The 21942-nt window shown below is 40.0% G+C and overlaps 4 protein-coding genes across 4 annotated transcripts; 3 read left to right on the top strand and 1 right to left on the bottom strand.

Moving 5' to 3' along the window:
- The first annotated feature begins 1530 nt into the window (after window positions 1-1530).
- LOC134191722 (protein disulfide-isomerase A3-like) lies at window positions 1531-5755 on the top strand. Its single transcript, XM_062660333.1, has 13 exons — window positions 1531-1695; window positions 1773-1978; window positions 3932-3979; window positions 4053-4112; window positions 4168-4291; window positions 4381-4494; window positions 4552-4658; window positions 4720-4918; window positions 4984-5086; window positions 5150-5278; window positions 5334-5413; window positions 5477-5534; window positions 5591-5755. Exons 1-13 carry the CDS (start codon window positions 1556-1558, stop codon window positions 5687-5689), a joined length of 1467 nt encoding a protein of 488 aa, XP_062516317.1. The 5' UTR covers window positions 1531-1555; the 3' UTR covers window positions 5690-5755.
- Window positions 5756-6265: 510 nt separating this feature from the next.
- LOC134192554 (degenerin unc-8-like) lies at window positions 6266-8676 on the top strand. Its single transcript, XM_062661295.1, has 11 exons — window positions 6266-6987; window positions 7053-7171; window positions 7236-7269; window positions 7335-7464; window positions 7522-7626; window positions 7696-7813; window positions 7873-7945; window positions 8005-8062; window positions 8132-8199; window positions 8256-8331; window positions 8386-8676. The coding sequence occupies exons 1-11, from the start codon at window positions 6266-6268 to the stop codon at window positions 8545-8547; spliced, it is 1665 nt and encodes a 554-aa protein (XP_062517279.1). The 3' UTR covers window positions 8548-8676.
- Window positions 8598-9669, bottom strand: LOC134191723 (small ribosomal subunit protein eS6-like). The gene is made up of 3 exons (XM_062660334.1): window positions 9625-9669; window positions 9391-9455; window positions 8598-9319 (listed from the first exon to the last, which is right to left on the bottom strand). Exons 1-3 carry the CDS (start codon window positions 9628-9630, stop codon window positions 8662-8664), a joined length of 729 nt encoding a protein of 242 aa, XP_062516318.1. The 5' UTR covers window positions 9631-9669; the 3' UTR covers window positions 8598-8661.
- Window positions 9670-9696: 27 nt separating this feature from the next.
- On the top strand, window positions 9697-19279 carry LOC134192553 (uncharacterized). Its single transcript, XM_062661294.1, has 14 exons — window positions 9697-9898; window positions 12200-12282; window positions 12336-12443; window positions 12939-13050; window positions 13970-14191; window positions 15036-15079; window positions 15740-15796; window positions 15859-15950; window positions 17171-17242; window positions 17298-17430; window positions 17497-17649; window positions 18612-18844; window positions 18904-19015; window positions 19251-19279. The coding sequence occupies exons 1-12, from the start codon at window positions 9697-9699 to the stop codon at window positions 18840-18842; spliced, it is 1509 nt and encodes a 502-aa protein (XP_062517278.1). The 3' UTR covers window positions 18843-18844; window positions 18904-19015; window positions 19251-19279.
- The last annotated feature ends 2663 nt before the right edge of the window (window positions 19280-21942 follow it).

Raw genomic sequence — 21942 nt, 5'->3', positions numbered from 1 at the left:
TTTTGTTGAAGTTGGAAAATCCAGTGTATTACGTGCCATCACCGGTTTTTAGTGATTTCGAACACCACAGTTGGCGTTGCATGCAGTCGCGCAGAGCTCCTACCAGGACAGGTTTCACCAGATTGCTTATAGCACGGCCCATAGCTCTTGCGTAGTGCACAGGAACTCAGCCATCTCTAAATCCTGCGAGGGTGGTGAGAAATCAGTAAAAACATGTGGCGTGACCGTCTAACGGCAGCTTATCTATCATGCAGGGACGGCGGAGCAGGTCCGGCCGGATCAATGTTCAGAATGTTGACATTCGCCAGAAGCACATTGCCCAAAACTTCCGGTCAGTAATGTAATTGATGAAATAAATTACATATTGGTTGAAATTCAACACTCAACGGTCTTTTACCAAACTTTGTTGCGGAAGAGAGCAGTACAAACGATGTCGAGGAGTGTATTTGCAAGATGATTTAGTTTTCTCCGAAACTTTTAGATGGCTAACGTTTTCTTTAGGCAAGTATGTACCGTAGGTAATGGTTAGCAAGTGAAAATAGTTAGCCTCTACAAATGCAAGCAGTGAGAAGACTTTTCTCTACCCTAGAATCTAAGATTATAGCCAAGGGTACCTTCGGAGCAGGTCTGGACAAGCGAGGCTTAGTCACACCTCGTGGTTCAAATGCATTGGACTTGAATGTCACGGCTAGTGAGTTTGTAGACGTACATATGTATAGTAAACATCGTTTTCGCACAGTTAAATTGTTCTGAAAGTGTATAACAGGAGTTATTCAATACTTACCGTATTATCTCTCTAGTTAATTAATTATTATTATTATTATTATTAACACACGTCCATAGATTTTAAAAGTGCCTGCTAGATGTGTCTTTACTAGAGACGTGTCTCTGCGTCTTAGATTATTTTAATGTTGTTTAACTCAGCTGTGCTTACATTAACAAAACAATTTAGATATAATTTATTACCATCCAATACTTAATTACGTTGACTACTTGTACTAAAAAGGTACTTCGCGAGACGTGTGCTGCTATTGAAGATTGTGACTTTTATTCTTTGGATGAGGTCCTGCAGTGTGCTTTTATTGGAGACGTAACTGTATGTGTTTATGCTAGAGATAATACGGTATAATCTATACCTGACATACCTTAGTTACGCTGCTTAACGCGCGTTATAACGGTTTTATGCAAATTTGCTTTCGCCGTTCCACATTCCATCCATTTTTGCCTTTTTGAAAAAAATTGGCACTCAATGCAAACAAACATAGTGCAAGTTCTCAAAACTACAGAAAGTGACTGTAATTAACTAATTAATAAATCAAAAGCTGCTAGTAGACGTAGAGCACAATTTATTCTAACATTTAATTAATGACTGGCGGTTGAAAACCGACAGTTGACTTACTACAACTAGTGACATTGAAGAAGTGAGTAAATTCATCTACCACTAAAATTCTAACGTCACTCTAGTCCTTTAGTGTGTACCGCCCCCATTCGCTTATACGGGCAACATCGTAGCCCTACGACATCCAATCAGGACTCGACACGCTTCTGGCTAGTGATGGCTGCACGCTTGTTGCTCGTTTTTGCTCTCGTCTACCTTGTCGTCGGAGACGGCGACGTTCTAGAGCTCACCGACTCCACATTCAAGGACGAAGTGAAGAAACACGATATCATACTGGTCGAGTTTTTCGCTCCGTGGTGAGTGCCGTCGCCAGCACGTAGCATCCGGCTGCTACACTCGACAGTTGTTAGACGGTCACTGTTTCTCGCTGTAGGTGCGGACATTGCAAACGACTAGCTCCGGAGTACGAAGGCGCTGCAACGGAACTACTTTCGACCGACCCACCCGTTCCTCTTGCCAAAGTCGACTGTACGGCCGAGAAGGACACGTGCAGCAATTACGGCGTGAGCGGATATCCGACGCTGAAGATTTTTAGAAACGGGGAGCTCGCTAGTGACTACAACGGACCGAGAGAAAAAGGTCGGTGCACGCGTGGTGAGGGGGCGTGGTTTAGTATGCTAGTCTTCTGCATACCGTTCACTGCTGCTAGGATGTGTGTGTATTTATGAGTTGCTATGTTCTATATTTTCGAGATGTTTATTTTTTTAAAATATTGAACTATGAATATAGGTAATTTAGCTAATTAGAAAAGGGGCTAAGAAATACTGTTGTCCCGGATGTATGCTATATTGTTGTGCAAGCTGTAATAATATTCGAACACGTTCCTGGTTTACCACAGCAGTTAAATTGTAAAAGACCTGCTCAAGTCTTTCACAACCACCTCACACTTGAAAGCATGCTCTCGCACAGGAACATGATGCAATATCTGGGTTATGTTTTGGCCTCTGACGTGATCACACATGATTGGATGGCGGCCTACATAATACCGTTTGAAAGCTCTATAAACCACCCATTCAGGAAAATTGTTTTATATTCTACGTCATCAAATAAAGATGCCAGAGATGATTATCAACCATGATAAACATTTGACGCAGTTTTCTCCAGACGCCGAAAGAAATGTGCTCGTGCATAGTTCAATGCATTATACAGTTTCTAAGACATTGAAAAAACGTTGCTGTATGCCACTGCATAGATTCGTTTTAGGTGCAGGTTTTGAGATTTTCTGTGAGTCACGTCCATTTCGTAGAAGTGACTTGAAAACACTTGATGTGAATGTGAATACGTGCAACCCGGGGTCTAACAAGTGATGCTAAACCGAAAGCGTGTGTCGTAAAGGCTAGGAAACAGGACTGTAAAAGTAACCAGACTTGGTGAGTAGTGTATACTCAAAATATATAGGAGTGAATTGACTTCTGGGTATGAGTATGTGATGGACTATGTCTGTCATGCTCAGGAATGTGCCATGCTCTCAATGCGGTCCAATCCCTGAGCAGTATTTGTGATTTGTCAACCATAGACAATGGATGAAGTGCCAATCAGATTCATGAAATGTTCATAAAAGATTTTTTTGTACAATAACAGTGCAATTCATGTTTGCGATGGGGGGGGGATCTTGTTGGAAATAGACAACAGAACTTACCTGTCTGCACTGCTAATGGGATAGTTTTTGTGGCTTGCGAAATTTATACAGGAACCAAACGTTGTGCAACCATGAGCGATATTTATGTGTCATGTAATAACAAGTGTTACTGTACTTTGACGACAACAGTCTGTTTAATTAACAGACTTTGCAGTCATGTGAAATGACAGCTGCTTTGTACAATTTTGGATAAATTTAAAGTAGCATGCTTAAAGGAAAATAAAGGTAAATAGCATCTAAATTTGTAATTCTTTGTGACAATCGTATTGTGGTTTTGGAAGACTTATAGCTGTGGAAGCGAGATTGTAAACACATCTTCAACTACTAGTCTAATAAACATTAAGGATTAAGGATGTTGTAGGTTTATGCTATGAAGCAAAGAGCTTCAGCGTTTGTTTTAGGCACGTTATAGGTACAACATCAGGCAGGCTGTAGTTACTTGCTGTAGTAGAGGCAGGTATTTGTAAGCCTGGTATTACAATTTTGACAGGCGGCTGCTTTATGATGTTGGTCTGTCAAGTGGATTTAATTGACTTGTAGCATGACTTACATGTGCAACATGCGAACGTGCACACGGATCTGTAGCGTACTGCACATTTGCTTTTGCACAGCAAACAAATGAGCCAGTTGTACACATGCACGCACGCGCGCACACACACACACACACACACACACACACACACACACACACACACACACACACACACTTTAGTGGAACAGTGCTACAGGAGATTACACTAGATGTTTCAATATTTATGTTAGATGTGCTCTTAACTATAGCCCGAACATATGGGTAGTTTCGTTTTAGCCCTCGTAATAATTTTCAGCTAAGTGGGTATTCTACTAGTTAATGTAAAGTGTGTTGCAGTGAACATAATGTTAATGTATTTTAGATGGCATTGTCAAGTACATGGTTAAGCAAGCTGCGCCCAGCGCTAAAGGTACAAACATCAGACTCATCAGACTCATTCCAAATGCATGAATATAGTTTTACTTACTCTATCATTTGATTAGAGCTTACAAGTGTGGAGGAAGTGCGCAAATTTCTAGACAATGATGAGCATAGCATTCTGGGTCAGTAAACGGAGTTCTTGCTTCCTAACTTTTCAGACAGGGTGTGGCTTGTTAGGTTTCTTTGCTCAAGAAGATGGTCTCTACAAAGTATTTACCAAAACGGCTGACAGCATGCGAGAAGAGTTCAGGTTTGGCTACAGCAGTGCTGCTGACGTGCTGGAGGAGTATGGCTATCAGAGGTATAGATTTGTAACTCTAAGATGGGATGCAATGCGTTAACTTGCAACTTATTGTAAATGGCTCGCTGGTTTGCTGTTGAATTGTGTAGTGCCGTTGTGCTGTTTCAACCGTCTCGTCTTCAGAACAAGTTGGAGAAAGCGCAATCTCGTTACTCTGGAAAAGAGGATATCGCAGATCTGAAGAAATGGATAAAAGCCACATTGTATGAAGATGATGTATCACATAGTTATGAGATTTTATTTAGTGAGATGTTTTGCAGTCCCGGACTGGTTGGTTTTATCACACCTGACATTGAAAAGTTGTTTACTGACAAGCGGCCATTGGTGACCGTTTACTTCAACGTTGATTATAAACTGAACCCAAAAGGTAGATCACATGATTGATTCGTGTCTTGCGGCCACATTACGTATATTACCACATGTCTCAGGAACAAACTATTGGAGAAATCGCATCTTGAAGGTGGCAAAGGATTTCACAGATTTGCAGTTTGCAATGGCTGATACGGATGACTTTGGTCATACGTTATCTCAAACATTTGGCGTCGAAAGTGGCTCCAAGAAAGATGCTCTAACTGTGACAGTTGTTGATGCCAATGACAAGAAATATCGCATGGATGGTGACTTTAGGTATTTACAGAGAGTTCTTTTGAAACAAGTTTGATATCTGCAATAGATGGTGTTTTGCTGTTTAGTGTTGACAATTTCCGTGCATTTGTGCAGCAGTACCTTGATGGTGGTGTGGAGCCATACATCAAGTCTGAACCTATCCCAGAGACTAATGATGACCCCGTTAAGGTACTAATATATCAGAGTTAGCCAGCAGTGTGATGTATACCATACACATGTGCTTGTTGATAGGTAGTGGTTGCAAAGAATTTTGATGCAATTGTGAATGATCCAACAAAGGACGTGCTTATTGAATTTTATGCCCCATGGTGTGGTCACTGCAAGACTTTGGCTCCTAAATACGATGAACTGGCACAGAAAGTTAGTTCATGTGGACATGTTTGTCTAGTATTGGCGTGACATTTTTTGGATGCAGTTGGTGGATGATCCGAACATTGTTATTGCCAAAATGGATGCTACTGCTAATGACGCTCAGAAGGGATATGATGTACAAGGGTAAAACGTTTATTTATTATCGTGTAAACACAGTAGTTTGACATATTTGTTATTGAATTCCAGATTTCCCACGTTGTACTGGGCTCCCATAGGAAAGAAAGACTCACCTAGAAAATATGAAGTTTGTGTTGTTTGCTGTTTGTGCTTGTTGCTACTTGACTCTTTGCCTGGTTTTAGGGGGGACGTGAAGTAACTGATTTTCTCAGCTTTATAAAGAAGGAAGCAACCAATCCTCCTGTTATAAACGATAAGAAGAAGAGTAAAGAAGACTTGTGACATTAGATGTTGGTGTATTTGCGGTTTGGTTTGAGCTGAAATAGAAGTTCAGGTCTATTCGTTCCATGTCTGTGTGTGTGTGTGTGTTTACTGTTTCGCATTCTCCATAAGGTAGATCATGTTTCTCTGGAGTGATCGATAGAAGTAGCTAGTTAGAGCTTCTCAAAATGGTACACTTTCCGGTTACCTGCACACTTTACAGTGCTTGTCCCTTTTGGAGCAGAAATCTGCTTGTATGGTAGAATCTTTGGAGGTTTGCCAAATTGTGTGTAGACTGCTGGATAGACTGAGTGAGATGAGTCTATACGTGTACCTACAGCAAACGTAGATAAACATCTAGAACTGTCACTTTTACTGTATACGTAATCGAGTACGTAATTGAAGACCATGTGTGCCACCTCTATTGGAGTGTTGCCTAATTATACAGCTAGAACGAGGTGCTGATTGTTGACAAATGTGCACCTGAATTGGTGTGAAGTTGCTTACGACATTTGGCAAGTGTAATCATACAACTAGGCTGCGACCTGTAAAGCTGATTCATATCTTTACTTGCCAGTCAGTGGCAGTATCGTGGAGATGGAAACACCCGCTGAACTGTTTGCACGCAATACGACTGTTTCGATCAACAGTCTCATTCATCGTCCCAAGCAGAAACCATTTGGATGGCTGAGATGGTCAGAGGAATTTCTCATGGAGTCTTCATGTGATGCTGTGCCTCGTATAGCTGATTCAACAAAAAGCGTTTGGAGGCGACTAATCTGGGCTCTACTGTTCCTCGCTGCTCTTGGCATTCTTCTTTCTCAGATCGTCATTTTGATGCAGTCCTACTTTGCTTACCCTGTAGCTGTCAACGTGGAGTACAATTTTAGCAAGTCGCTCAGCTTTCCAGCAGTGACCTTCTGCAATCTCAATCCTATTCGAAATTCAAAAATCAAAGGAACACGATTTGAGAAACTCAAAGACCGAGAGCCAACGAATAGTGCTTCGAGGGTGGCAGATTTGAGTTCAATCGGAGTCGTGGCTGCAAAAAGTAACACAACTGGTAATGAGAAGGAAGGCAATTCGAGTGGAAACATGGACTTTGATTTGGGAGGCATCAATTACCAGCAATCTTTTCTTTATGATAACTTTCTCAAGGCTCTCGATAAAGCATTCACAGCATCGTTTGCTGACGAAATAGTAGTTGAGCATAAGTTTGAAGAACTACATCCAACGTTTGATGAGCTTCGACAGATGGGCCATCAATTAGATGATATGCTATTAGATTGTATGTGGAAAGGTCTGCCTTGTTCAGCCAGGTGAGAAGTAGCATGACAATATTTCAAAATGCAAGGTGTACTGCAGCTGGCGTTTCCTGATTTAGTGATTTTGTCACATTTCAAAACTACAAATATGGAAACTGCTTCACTTTTAATTCGGGGCGAAATCAAGCAGGAGACAGCGTCCCACTACAATCAACATCCAAACCAGGGCCGGCAAATGGTATGTCTTTTAGCCTCCTCGTCATAAACCATAGTCATTGATTATTGTCTGTGTTTTTGCAAAGGATTGTTGTTTGATGTCACTTTACAGCAAGAGGAGTAAGCACTGATCACAAAATTGAATCTTGACATACTTGCTAGACTTGTGCGGGATTATGTTATAGATACATCGGATCCCTCTCATCTAAAGCTGGAGTACGTGTTCTCATCCACAGCCAAGATGTAGTACCATTTCCCGAGGAAGAGGGTATAGATGCAGCTCCTGGTTCTGCAACAAGCATTGGCATAAAATTGGCAAGTTCAACATTATACTTGCCATCAGCAGTTTTTCCAGGATTCTTCTATTTGTAGGTTACTGTGAATCGACTTCCTTATCCTTGGGATAACTGTACCGATGGCTCAGGAATGGAATCCATCTATGATGAACAGTATGGGTATCACAGGTATTCGATGCAGGCAAGTGATAAATAGTTACATCTGATGCTTTTCATTCCACCTGTTGATGTTGGACATGACTGGGTACAGGCATGCATGAAAAGCTGCCTGGCAAAAGTTGTAGTTGAACGCTGCGCTTGCACTTCATACCAATTTCCACTGCCTGAACAACTGATCTGTGCCAAAGCAGCAGCCAATGAAACCGAAGGTACGTACAGTATAGTCACTACGAATTCCTCAACATAGAAGTAACAACCTGATTTGCAGCCAATTGTGTTGAAGCAGTATATGAAGACTACGTGTTTGATAAAATCAAATGCGACTGCCCGCAATCGTGCCAGTAAGTTCACATTTCCAAAATCACAATTTTCTGACAGTAACGGATTAGTTATGTGTCAGTAACAATCTGTACGACACTACTTTGTCTGCTGCAACTTGGCCATCATTAAATCATGAAGTGAGCTTGCAACTTCAACTGTTGCTGTCACATGTACACATGCTAAAAACACTGCATTTCATTTTACAGGCTCTGTTTAGAGAGAAAATGGATAAGTTAAACAGAACCATTTCTAAAAAGACAGGAACTGCATTTCAGTAACACTTTGATTATTAAGTGCCATGTTGATATATTAATGTCATTTTCGTCATAGCAACAACTTTGCAAGAATTCAAGTTTACTATAAGGAAATGAACTACCAGCACATCTCTCAAACAAAAGGCTATCCAGTAATACATTCAATAGCAGCTATTGCCTTGTCTACAATGCTGTTGTTTTTTCAGACTTCACGATTACTTGCCGACATTGGCGGCCAAATGGGACTTTGGTTGGGCCTATCGGTTCTGTCTGCACTAGAGTTCATTGAATTTCTCATGCTAACGGTTCACTATATTAGAAATAGAAAAGGGAAAGAAAACGTCAACAGAGGATCTGCTGTTGTCTAAGAACAACAGGGTCATAGTTTGAATGAGATGAAATTTTAGGGCACAAGAAATGAATTTCAAGGCAATTGCCTTCTTTATTGACTAATCATAGTTAGCACAGAACGAGCTATACAGTTATTTTGCATCTCTCATGCTGGACATACGCCGTCTCTTCATATGCTCTGCATCCCGCTTTTCTTTCGCCTCCTTTGCCCTCTGCCCAAGCAGCTTGGCATATGCTGCAGCATCTTCTCGTGCTTTAGTGGCCCACTGCTTCTTCAATGCTTTCTTGTGTCGTTTCCTTTGTAGTCTCTGCGGTGTGACCAGCCGTTGAATTTTTGGAGCCTTAGTGCGTGGTTTCTTCCCTTCTTTAGCTGGTAGCTCACGCCGAATAACGTACTGACGCACGTCGTCTTCTTTGCTCAAGTTAAACAGCTTGCGGATCTTTCCTGCACGCTTGGGCCCGAGACGTCGTGGTATGGTTGTATCTGTGAGGCCAGGTATCTCTCCCTCTCCTTTCTTCACCACTACTAAATTGATAACGCTCAAATTCGAGTCGACGATACAACCACGAACTGATTTGCGCTTGCGCTCTCCCTTGCGACGAGGTCGAAAGCAAGAGTGGTCCTTCTTGAGCAGTAAGCGGACACGGGTATTGCTGAGGATGCCCTGCTTCATGGGAAAGCCTTGCTTGTCGTTGCCTCCTGTAATACGGAGAACATACCCATTCCACTCGTCACCTAGTGTATCAGCGGCTACTTCAGCTGCAATTCGTTTGTCAAAAAACGGGCGTCTGCAGATACGACAAACGTACAAGAGGTCACAGCAAGAGTTCTAGAGGACCCCAACGTCACGAGCACTTACAGTTTATGTTCATCATCAATTTCTAGCCGTTTCTGACAGCCGGTAGCAGGAAAAGCGATGTTTAGCTGTAAAGAAAAGAAGAACGTTCAACCAGCGTTCAGGAGTCACGAAGAATCCATTCGATATCTCATCCATCCCAACATTCTCAGCCAAACAAACCCTCTATTGCCAATCAACCGCAACTGTTTCGTATATTTCGCTACAGACAACGCATCATACTACTCGTTCTCTAACCTTCATGCTGTCCAGGCAGCAGACCGAGGTCACGTGGCTATCTAGATACGCATTGATATAAATTTTGTGAAAATGACAAACGATTTTCCTTCGTTCTGTTTTGCATCTCATAGATCGAGTGTGTCTTTGGGTGTTGGCCGTTCATCAGCTTGTGCAACATTGCCGGTAGCTGATAACAGCTTGCTGTTGGCTTCTCGGAGACTAGCCAACTCGGAATTGACTGCAAACTGGAAGGCATTGTCGCCTTCTATACCACTTGGAAAACCAAATGAAGGTTACGTTTTGTGTCGTAGGTTTCGAATGTACAGTATGTTCTGACGTCATAAAATTCTAAGCTCACTCAGGAACGCTTGGAACTCTGCGCGTCACTAGACTCGACCCGCCCTCGTCATTCCCCGGATGGATTGGCGAAGAGAGACTGAATCGAGTCTAGCGCGTCACAGGTTTCAAACAAATGGTTTACACACAACACAGTACCAGAGTTCCGCGAATAGTACCCCATAGCGTACTATTTTTCATAGTTACACTGGGTACATGTACTATTTGAGAATAAGGGGCACAATTCGAGCATGGGGCATTATTTTCGCAAGCATAGAGACTGTTGCGTTGTTCGTTTGCATACCATCACACTACACAAACAAACTTTACCTATCAATTGAGTCGTATTCCTGGTTTGTTGCATATGTTGAATCTTCATCGTTACCCAGTGGTTCTATCTGGGTGTTCATTTCATCACAACCGCACAAATTGATAGACGTGCATGCATATAACTGGGTTTGAATACTATCCGAGTGGGGCACTAATTGAGCATGGGGCATTATTTCGTATAGGCTCACCATGGGACATTATTTGATCATGGGCCACAATTTGAGCATGGGGCAATATTTGCAGAAATATGGTATGTGGTTGTCTCATAGGGACGAAGTTAGATGAGTCTATGACTGCTATGGGTTTGACTGCTGTGGTTTTGAAGTGTTCAAAAATTTGTTGTCGAATAGCCCTTGGGAATGTCCTGAAGACAAGATCTAATATTTTGAAAACAACTAGTGTCTTGTGCTATGTGGATGTATCTGCTTTTTCAATTGATGTTGATTACTTGTAGTTATATAGCTTGTTGAATCATTTCCTGGGCGAGGTTCAGCTAAAGCAATTAATTAATGATAACTAGCATTTGTGTTTGTAACATTTTTATATACAACAGTTACTGATGAACCCAAGGACGTGAGACTTTATTTTTTTGGAAAGAAAGTGCATTAAGTCTGCCGTGAATGTAGAACGAGAGTTTCTATTGAATAACAGGAGGGCGTGATTCTAGTATCCCCAACCTGGTTTGCACGTAATGTCTTGTGACTCTGGCAACTTCTATAATACTATGTCGATCGGTTTAAATGGAGACTCTAGGGCGAGGGGAGTGAAGTGACTGATGGGACGGGAGCAGCCAGTTGACAGTACAGTAGGACACCACTTATTCGACACTCAGTTATTCGACATCACGGATTATCTGACGGTGCATGGCTTGTCTGAACTGCAAGGCTGTGCACTCGCTAGGATATACGATTCCTGTGTGTACAGTACTCTATCCGTGATCAACGTGTCATCAAATTAGATGTGAAGCTCTAGAAACGGTTCTTCAGTACCTGGAAGAACAACCTGAAGTTTCAGTAAGCACAATGGTCCTACTGAATGGGCTGCTGCTGAAAACTACAGCAAGAAGAGCGAAAGCATTGATCCAGACTAAGATTAGTGGTTACTTTAAGTCTTGACAGTTTCCATTAGTGTTCTCTCTAGTCAAAGAAGTTGTACTGTATTAGTTGTTACATGTACAATTAGATGTTGAGCTTCTTTAAGTATTCTGCAGTCGCTTTTCAAAATGCGTCAGTTATCCAATGTTTTCAGTTATCCGATGTCCTTTTGGTCCCATGCCTGTCGGATAAGTGGTGTTCTACTGTATTTTGTTCACTACCTTTGCTGGTGTTGCCAATAGGAGTTGAGACAAATTTGTGGGGTGCTAGCATTGGCTTCTATTCTGTCTAGGGTCGGTGGCAGGAGCAGTCGGCACCTAGTGCTACGTACAGTTCACGAGACGCTTTGGGGGAGTGGGCTACTGACCGGAGTCGCTCCGGATTCAGACTCGACTGTGGTTTGTCTAATTCTTTAGGGCCTGTCTTGTTTAACACCATCACATGTTTGCTGATCACACCCATATGCTACTGTAGATAGTAAAGTTTCAATACAGTGTGAGTGTGGATGTATTATTGTGCATACCAGCTTCTGCAGCAGTGCAAAGTGAGAGGGATGGTGTATGTCGACAGTAGTCAAACATGGTCTTTTGCATCTTTCTTTCATTCGTTATGACAATACGACTAGAAAAGTTATAGATATAGAATAGGGAATGACAAGCTAGTCTTAGAATCAATGATTATGCAGTACTGTCTGAGACACTAGCTTTGTATTGCCTCATTTCTGAACAACTTTTATTGAGGAGTTGTATTATGTATATATACCTGTGAAGTATAGACTGTGTCTATGCCATTATGTATGTATGCGAGATTTTCAATTATATTATTTGTTGTAGCATTGGCATTTTTGAGGCGTAATCTTGAGGATTTCAGTGGCCATACTGTTAGAGATGTCGAGAAATGTGATATATTGCCTACTGTATGTTACTCTAGTTGGTTTGTATGCATGAAAGTGTAGGTTCTTTGTTGCAGATTTCGGAATTGTTGACATATCCAAATCATCCAGAGTTTTATCTTACAAGTGATGAGTGGTCAGATTTGGTGACTCCTGTAATGCTAGCACAGCGACAACATCTGTTGGTATGATATGATGACTGTACAGTGTATATTTGGTAGATAGTGTGGTTCATTGTCTCTGTTCAGTTTGTATATGTTTTAGTTTTGTGCTATGGTGTTTGTCTGTTTCTGTTTGTCTGGTTATTTTTCTATTTGTTTGTTGTCTTTCGATCTGTTATCTGTTGGTCTGTCTTTCAGTTTGTTTGGCTGTTTTACTGTCTGTCTGTCTGTCTGTCTGTCTGTCTGTCTGTTTGTTTATATGTCTGATTGTTTGTCTGAACTGTCTTTGTCATCTGTCTCTGTTTGCTTATCTGTCTGTTCCTCTGATTGTCACAATGTGTGTTTGTCTGTCTGTGTATCTGTCTGCTTGCATGTTTTCATGCTTGTCTGTATCTATCACAGTGCATTATTGTCATTGTTGTTTGTTTGTAATATACTTAGTATATAGTAGTATGTTTGCTTCTATTAGTCAGTTGACACTTATACTATTCCTTTCATCACATATGCAATCTTGAACAGAATGGGAACGACAAACTTCTTGGAAATTGTTTGACTGCATTCTCTGGTCCAAGAGACAGTGGCTGTGCAGGATTAGTTGTGCATCCCACAGGAAATAACATGAGCTGTATTAGTAAGTGGTCACCTATAGTAATTGAGTTACTGTGATGCAGTTTTCTTGACTTCGTAGTTAATTTGACATTCAATTTGATTTTTTTTATTTTATTGACTTCACTACTACAACAAAGTGCATGGAAAGGGTATTTAATCTTTGTTAACTACAAATTATTACTATGAGCAATGATTCATTCTTGGTATAGATGGTATGTATGACTGTGGGTATGACTGTGGGTAGTTATTAATTAATGAAGTATAACGTCTCGTATAAAAAGGAAAGTCTTCATGTGGTATAAATCTTGTTCTAGCTTATTAATTCTATCGATTAGATGGAATTAATAACTTGTCACCAGTGATTGATTTGATGCTTTAGCTTTCTTTACTACATTATTGATGATCATGTGAATCTATTCATTCATGTCATCTCTATTTTATAGGTTTGTAGAATGAGCAGTGCTTGCTTTAGGTAAATGCAACCTGATTGTGACTTGGGACCGCAGCGTGGAGCTATATATGTTGGTGAATGTGATAAAACTGATTTGTACACAAAGATGGCATTAAAAAGTTGGGTTACCATTGCGAAAACATTGGTAGACAGCATTTTTGTGGGCAATGCTAAGTTCTAATCTTGGATTTTGTACATCTTTATGGTTACCTTAATTAAATGTAGAAAAATTTATAATACAATGATACCTGTGCACTTCCTGTTGTTTTGGCAGAGAATGAAAGAGCCATTGTCATTGTAGTATTTAAAACATTACACATGAAGAATATATACTAGTACTGTAGTAGATTGAGGCTTACGTATTGCACTAGTGAACTATTTCAGGTTTAAGAACCTTGACTTCGAAGAAGAGATATGTATTTACATGGATGATTGGCATTGCAGAGCCAAACTGACAACTTGAAGTCTTTAACTTGTTTTTTTTGTGTAGATGTGTCATTGCTATGTAGCGAATGTTGTGAGAGCCCTTTGAGTGAGAGTAGTGAGTCAAACCAGTCAACTTCTGGCATAGACAGCGACTCAGACAGTCGATCTGGTATTGAAGAAGGTATCCCTAACACCGGGTTACAGAAATGGAAGCTAGTTACTCACCAGAAGTGGGAAACGGGTTGGGAGATACATCAAATCAATTCTACAGAAGTTGCTGATGCAAGTAAGTTGAAGTCATTAATTTGTAGTATACAGTTTGGTGCTGTAGGCATTTAGTAATTATGGATCAGATGATTTTGATGGTTTTGTCATGCTGTAGTTGGTGAAGTTTTAGAATGTCTAATTTGCTGGCTTATAACCTAGAACAATTGTCAATTTTTCTACTGGGGCTAACTCTTAGTGTGTATTGCATATGTCTGGAAGTTGGTATTAGGCTTGACAACTTCTAGGCATTTTTTCATTTGTGAAATGGCATCTACTGTAGGTGAGTTCTACTCAGATGACGTCATTTTCCAGCGTAGAAATGCATGAACTGATTCATATACAAGATATACAACTCACTCTTGTTTGTATGTGGTACACTTAGAGGCAACTTTTGTACTAATTTTTTTGTTAATTGAAGTTACCTTTTAGATTTTTGCATTTGACTTAAGTCCTCAGGCTTGTCTATGCAAATGCAAAACACACGAAAACTACTTGAAGCCAACTAACTAAAAGTTTTGTGTTTGCTATTCACAACCTTTTTTGGTATTGGAAAACTGAATTATATGGTCTTGCTAAAGTATACCAGAAATAACTCTTACAAACATCGGTCATTTACAAATTACAAGAAAGCTAAGCTGCTTATGACCATTTTGTTTGGTAGTAGCACTTAATAGTTGGAGGTTTGAAGAAGTTATCAGTGGACTTTAGTTGTTGTTTATGCCATACAGATACTTGCTACTATGTTGTTCTTGATTTTGACAGTAGACAATGTGTATATGTTACGTTATGTAGAATTTCAGGCGCTTAGTAGTGAGTACAGGTTAGAGTTTACTTGTGAGGTGTCAAGTGGGTTTGCTGTGTAGGAGTTATTGGTGTACGGACCGACTACGGATGCTCTTTCTTTAAGGTAAAGGCAAATTGTCATTTATGTTGCATCATTTTGTTATGCAGGGAAAGGTAATGAGGTAGGAATTAATGACTCATTATTTGTGTCATAGCTTTGACTGAGTTCAACTATTGCCCATTTCATATCATTGATTTTGTATGCAAAAAGATTATTGTTTTGAATGTAAAACAGGTTCTTGGCAAACTTGCTGTTAGTCAATATACTTAACTTGTGCTTGTTACTTGTAAACTTGCAGATGAGTTGTGTGATGATCTGATTATCAGTCGTTTGTATTACAAAGTGAAAGAATAGCCCAGTCCTTGGCCTTTGTTGATTTCAAGTTAACTAGTTTGTGTGTAAATCATTACAAAGACTAACCAATAGTGAGCATTATGATTGCTGCTTGAATTCATTGTTTACATTAGTAATGGCTCATACAGACAGTAGTGATTGCTAACCTTTGTTGCACCTATGCTCAGTTTCAATTTGTGTGCATGCATTTGATTCAGTTTTTAAGGTTTGGTGTGTTTGTTGTTCAAATACTGAGTGTTTGATTAAGCAAGAGTTTTTAGCATGTATTAGAAGTCATGTATTAATTGGTAAGATTTAAGTGATTTAGCTGCTTGTAGATTATATAATAAGATGCTCGTTTGGTATTAAGTGTGAGTGATTTATTTTTAGGGTCCTTCTTGTAAACAGATGACACAAGCACACGAGGAATACATGGCTGAATTTGAGGTATGATAATTAAGCTAAAAGGCATTGTGTTGTGCGATGTGGCTTATATGTTTGGTGAATAGGACATTAATGATACTCACATATTAGACTCTGACCTTATTTCACCATTTGGAGCTCTCAAATCAAAATCTAGATTGATGCACGTTTCAATGAGGTGAACTGATTATTGTTCAAATTTGGTGATATTGTTTGAATGTTATATTACTATTTTGTCTTTTTGGTACATACATTGTTTAGTAGACATTTTTCTGGCATGTTTCTGCACCTATACAGTAGCATCTTTGCACCTTTAGCAGCTTTAGGTGTGCAGGATAGTGGAGTAAGAGCATTTCTTTGTTGTTGACTTAATGTGAAATTTGCTTTGTTTTGGATACTGCTGTAGCATCTGTACTTGTACTTTGTTAAAGGTGCCCACTCACGATTCACCCCGCATGCACAGACACACCCATGCAAACTTGAAATCGTTGTGTCATAATGAAGCAGAACAAGGGAACATCTTAGAGTGCACCACGTTCTATGACATGCAGTCTTTATTCCTAGTATATAGAGAAAGGCGAATCATGTTCTTGTTCGGCACGGCAGTTTTGCTCTTTGTACTTGACATTTGAGAAAGCAAACAGCAAGTATATTAGGTTTTTTATCCACACATTTACCATTTTAATGATTTACCATCGTGAAATAGTTTGCTGTTGAACAACAAAGCGCTTTCTCTATTGTTTTCTTCTTGTACGTGACCCGGAAATTGGTGGAAACCAGAGCATTGTCGTACTATCATGATGGCATCCGAAACTTGGAGCGTGAAAGTAGAAGAGCCAGATGTCGTCGACAATGTGGATTGTGCATCTATCTACATGATAGCTACTAGCCTCGAAGTTCCAGACTCATTTTTAGGTCACGTGTAACAAGGTAAAAATTGAGAAATTGCTTTGTCGTTTAACAGCAAGTTATCTCAAACTGGTAAAGGGTAAATGTTTGGATAAAGACGTGATTTCAAGTTTGCATGGGTGTGTCTGCACGTGCACGTGAATTCATGAGCGGGCACCTTTAAGTAACTGTCACTGTCAGTGTGGTAGATATTTATGTTTGATGGAATGATTTATTGGTAAGATGCTTGATGTCAAATCAGATAATCTATTTTGTTAAAGTCTAGTTTAGTTGCAATGGACTGTTGGTGTGTGCTAGTTTAGTTGCTGGCTCTGCTAATTCTTGTTTGACTGTCTCATGTTTGACAATATTTGTTGTTGTAGTGACTGTTTTTGATGGATTGTGATTAGTATTGTATAAAGTTGTAGTACAATGTTATAGAGTCACTTAAACGACACTTTACGTTTGTGCTCTCACATTGGCTGTGTTAAAAACTTATATGTTTGTTAGTCCTCACATTTTTGGAGATGCTGTTATCTCTACTGCAAGAGAAGGGTTGTACTTGTGGTCTCCTGAGTCAAGGTTAGCCTTTACTATGCAGTTTCTGATTATTGTAATTTGTTTTTGTGGATTGCAGCTTACAGACTGTGAGAACTTACGATCCTGTGTTAGTAGGATATGATGAGAAGTGGACTCAGTGTTACTTTTCTGCTCATCCTAGACAGATTTGGATGGCTACTAGGAGACTTGTAGAAAAAATTGACTGCAGGGTTAGCTGCATGAGAATTCAAAGTATGTTGTTGGCTTCTACATGGATGTGACTGATTGATGAGTAGACATCAAATTCAAGTCTACAGTTGTTATCATCAAGTCCAGATGTGATGAAGAACGTGTCAGTGTTGCAGTCACAACTGCTGCGACAGTTTTGTGTTCTGTTTGCTACAAAGAAGCACATAGCTTTAGTAGATGAACGCTTTCCATCTCAACCGGTCAGTATTTACTTTTGTTTTTTTGGTGATGTACTTGTTTGCAGTGCTGTATGTCAATGGTAATAGTTATCTACGTTCTACATCTTATTTTTAGTTCTAAGTAGAAGGATAGAAGCACTAATGCTAATAATTACAATTTCTTGGACACTAAAAGTGTATTTTGTAAAGATGAGTTGAACCAGCTCAAAGGGAGATAGTTTTGGCACTGGAAGCTAGAATGATTGGGTTCTTGAACATTTGTATTTGTTACATATCTTTAAAACATTAAAACACAGCAATTTAAGTAGAGGACAGACACAACAAACAAGAATCTTAGCAAAAACAAACTTCAGAACATGAGCAAAGTACAACGTGCTGTTCTTGGCACAGAATAAACATTCTTTCGCTGTTCCTTTTAAGTTTTAGAATTTTAAATGAGCTGATGCTATACAAGTTTAGAGATGGACAAGAGTTTGCTGCCTCTCTTGTGACATGACACCACAATGTGTTTGTTTAATCATCATTGTATGAGTGTGGTAAATTTATTGTTGTTTGGTGAGACCAACTGTAGCTAATTTTGTTAATGCTAATTGAAAATCAAGTTACTGTCACTATCTTTACTATTGACTTACAGTGTCTAGTGGTTGAGATGCTGACTTGGAACTTGCTCTAGCTGTTTAGTTGATTGATATGTTGTGTTTTCTAAACCAACTTGGCATGATACTGATATATGATGCATTAGTAACCAACACTCGAGAGACACTTGTAATGTTGATAATGTTTGGTTGGTTACTGTTGTTGTTTTTGTTTTTGTTGTTTGTTCTTAATTAAGTTATTTATTGGTATGAGAGTGAAGCAGAACAGGAATTTTTATGGAATACATGTAGGAATGGCTTTGATCGATGAATATTAATTTACATTGATCAGTTAGTTGTAATTGAAACTTGTCAGGTAATCATTTGTGTTGTGTTGTGTTGTGTCAGCTTCTACTATGGGATCATGGTCTGCAGAGAGCTCCTTGTTTTCTGGAAGTCCAAACTGTACATGAAGGTGACAGTTCAACTGGCTGCTATCATATCCTCTTAGTACTAGACGTGTGTGATCTGTGCACGAAGTTAGTGATGAAATCATGTTGCACATGTTGTCTTGACTATCATACATGCTATTTTACTCGGTTCAAGCAATCCAGCAGAGGCGGTCATGTTGACTTATAGAGGTAAAGGCGTATGTTTATGACTTGCTGGGAATGGCTTGTTTGTTATGTTTTATATGAAGATGGAGTTGATGTTCAGTTGGATGGAGGCAGTAGCTTGAGTATATTGAATGGTGGAAAATCAGCAAGATTACCTGCTCAGTCTGGGATTTACTTTCCTATTGGAAAGTACAGGTATGTTACTGTGCAGAATGCATGTGTATCCTAACTCTCTAAGAATGCACAAGTTTTTTTAAAATTTGACGTGTTGACTTTCAATATGACTTTTAAACAATCTCTGTTCTAACCAGATTTGATCTGTGAAATTAGATATTTCTACTTGGTGTTGTTACGATTGTCATTTGTTTGCATGTTTGTTGATCTGTTTATTTACTTTTGTTGTTTGTATGTAGAGCTAAATGTTTTATAGTGATTGGCCTGGAAAGATGAGATTACCATTACTCAACTCAGCTGTTTATAAAAGAGTAATGGCACCATTGTTTGGCATGCAGATGATAGGAAGAGATGCCAATGACACTTCTGGTTTCAGCACGATATTGCAAGTCAGTTCAGCCATTAGTATTTTATTGACCATGATTGCTGTAGCTTTGATGCTTGCAATTCTTAGCTGTCAGATCGAGGAGATCTGTTTTATCAGCATTTAGAGTATGGTATCAGGTCGCTTGACTCGTACACGCAATTGGAAGATTGTGGTGAAAGAACCTGTTGGCAAGAACATCTTTGTGGTGATATTGAAGAGTGGATTACTGAGGTGGAGCAGCAGGAGAAGGTATAGCCTCGTACTCAGGCCCTCTTGCGCGCCCGGAGAAGAGGGCCTGGTACATGTTGTATTCGCATGCGTGCACAAATTAGAAGGAAATCGTGGTAATGTAAGCATGCATGCGGAACCAACGTTGTTTAGAATCTCGAGCCGATAATTTTGCACGCAATCGACAGTGAAACAGCATCCGTGTTCAGTAGTGATGAAGCCCTAGATCTGGACCCAAGGTCAAGTGATTCAATTAGACGCTGTTTAGCTAAAGTATTGACCTTGTTTATCGTGGCAGTTGTTTGGAGTGTCGCGTTTGTCTTTCCGCGATCTCTACTTGTACAGTCAGGTTGTTTACAGTGTTTGCGTACCGAGAAGGACTGCAGCAGAAGTTGCAGCTTATTTTTGGGATTTCTATCTCTCGTTGATAGCACAGCGATTTACTGTATCCTGTAGGAAGCCAGACAAACACGTTGTTTCCATTGTAGATTTGCTCTAGGACAACACGCTGCTGCTCCTTCAGCTCTACATTACACAGCCTAAGCTTGCCTAGAGCGTAGTGCAATGCTGTATCAAAACCAGAAGCTCTGCCTTCATTCACCATTTGCCAAATTGGGTCTTATTGCGCGTGACATTATCGGCTTGAGATTCTAAACAACGTCGGTTCCACATGCGTACATACATTACCACGATTTTCTTCTAATTTATGTGCCCATGCGAATACAACGTGTACCAGGCCCTCTTCTCCGGGCGCACAAGAGGGCCTGGGTACGAGGCTAGAGAAGATATTACAACATTTCTACCTGTGTTTGGTCTATCAATAGTAGTTAAAGAGAGCAGTAAATTGGGACTATGATTGCAACGTTATTGTTCTATGAAACTGTGTGAAGTCACTTGATTAATTTTGCTGTTTTGCAATCAATGGCACCCTGAGATTAAGGCTCTCGTTTTAATGAATCCACTTGTTTCTGGTTGTGAGAATTCTTTTCATATTGCATGGCTTGCATGATTGTCTATCTCAGAAGTTTGACAAAAGCAAGCTGGCCTTGCAGACAGTTGCATGTTGGATGCCATTAGATTTACATCATGTTTACACGAACACTTTCAACTAGATCGGCAGGGATTGACTTTTCAAATCAAAACTTTATGTGAACTTGAGTTGAGCCGAGCCGAGTTAAAGCCAAGTTGTACTGCACTGCCTAACCAGTTGGATCACGCCATGTCAGCTCACTTTTAGGAAATAGACGTGCTGTACCAGTGACAGCATCTGTTTTTGGACTATATGGTAATTAGTAAAGAGTTATTGAACTTTTTACTAATATTGAACACTGACTGTAGAGTAGAGAGTGTGCGAACACAACGTCAGTAGCTGTATACAATAGAGTAAGGTGAGTATCAAAAGAGTAACACATATACGATACATAGACGAAGCGACTGACCTGTAAGTACTCTATTCATTTTGTTACACTATCCAAAGTCCGAGCAAACAGAGACGCCTAATCTACATGTGCAGATGCATGTTTTCCCACATTAATGTTTCTCGGCGGCTCTGGAGTCACCTCATTAAGACAACCAAATTGCCGTTAGACGGATAGCTGTGTAAATACACTAGGTGTAATAACAGAGGGGATTTCAATGGTGTCAAATTCATGAGTGTTTGTGCCTCTTGCCTCAGGTGCCTTACACTGTACACATGTCTTAAGCCCGGTTCACAGTATTGACACTGACGCTCAGCTGAGTGTCAACATCAAAGACACCGCCTCGACACAGGTGGCATCCTTTGATGTTGACGCTGACGCTGATGCTGATGCTGGAATAGGATTTATTTCTATTTCAGCATCAGCATCAGCGTTAATGTCGGCATCAGCGTCTTACTGTGAACCGTGCTTTAGTGCCATGTGGTGTGCATGTACACCAGCCGAGGGTTTAGCACTGCTTGTCTATTCATTTACTCAACGGTTTTTAGTACCAATCAAGTGGAAAACTTACCGGTAGTTACTGATCAACTGACTATCTATAATAATTTTTTCTTTGCGTTCAAATTCTTCTGTGTCTATTTACAATTGTGAATGGTGTATATGTAATAAATATTGTAATTACGCTGACAGTGAGGTACTTTACATATAGTGATCTTGGAGCCATAGAGATGTAGTTTAAGAAGGTCATTGTAATATTGTTCAAATTGCAAAGAAATTGTGAATTATAACTATTGTGTATTGTCTTGGGGTCCATGAAAGTGAACAATATGGACATGCAACGAGTGTAGTCTCGCAAGCCATGCTCTCCTGCACAGCTCTTCTCATGCTGGAGCAATTCCAGCATAACCTTTCCTCCTTGCATGATTTACGTGCGT

This window comes from Corticium candelabrum, chromosome 16 (assembly GCF_963422355.1).
Source record: "Corticium candelabrum chromosome 16, ooCorCand1.1, whole genome shotgun sequence".
In the NCBI taxonomy this organism is placed as follows: domain Eukaryota; kingdom Metazoa; phylum Porifera; class Homoscleromorpha; order Homosclerophorida; family Plakinidae; genus Corticium; species Corticium candelabrum.
Note: the sequence above shows the minus strand (reverse complement) of the source record. Positions and strands in the feature narration are given on the sequence as shown.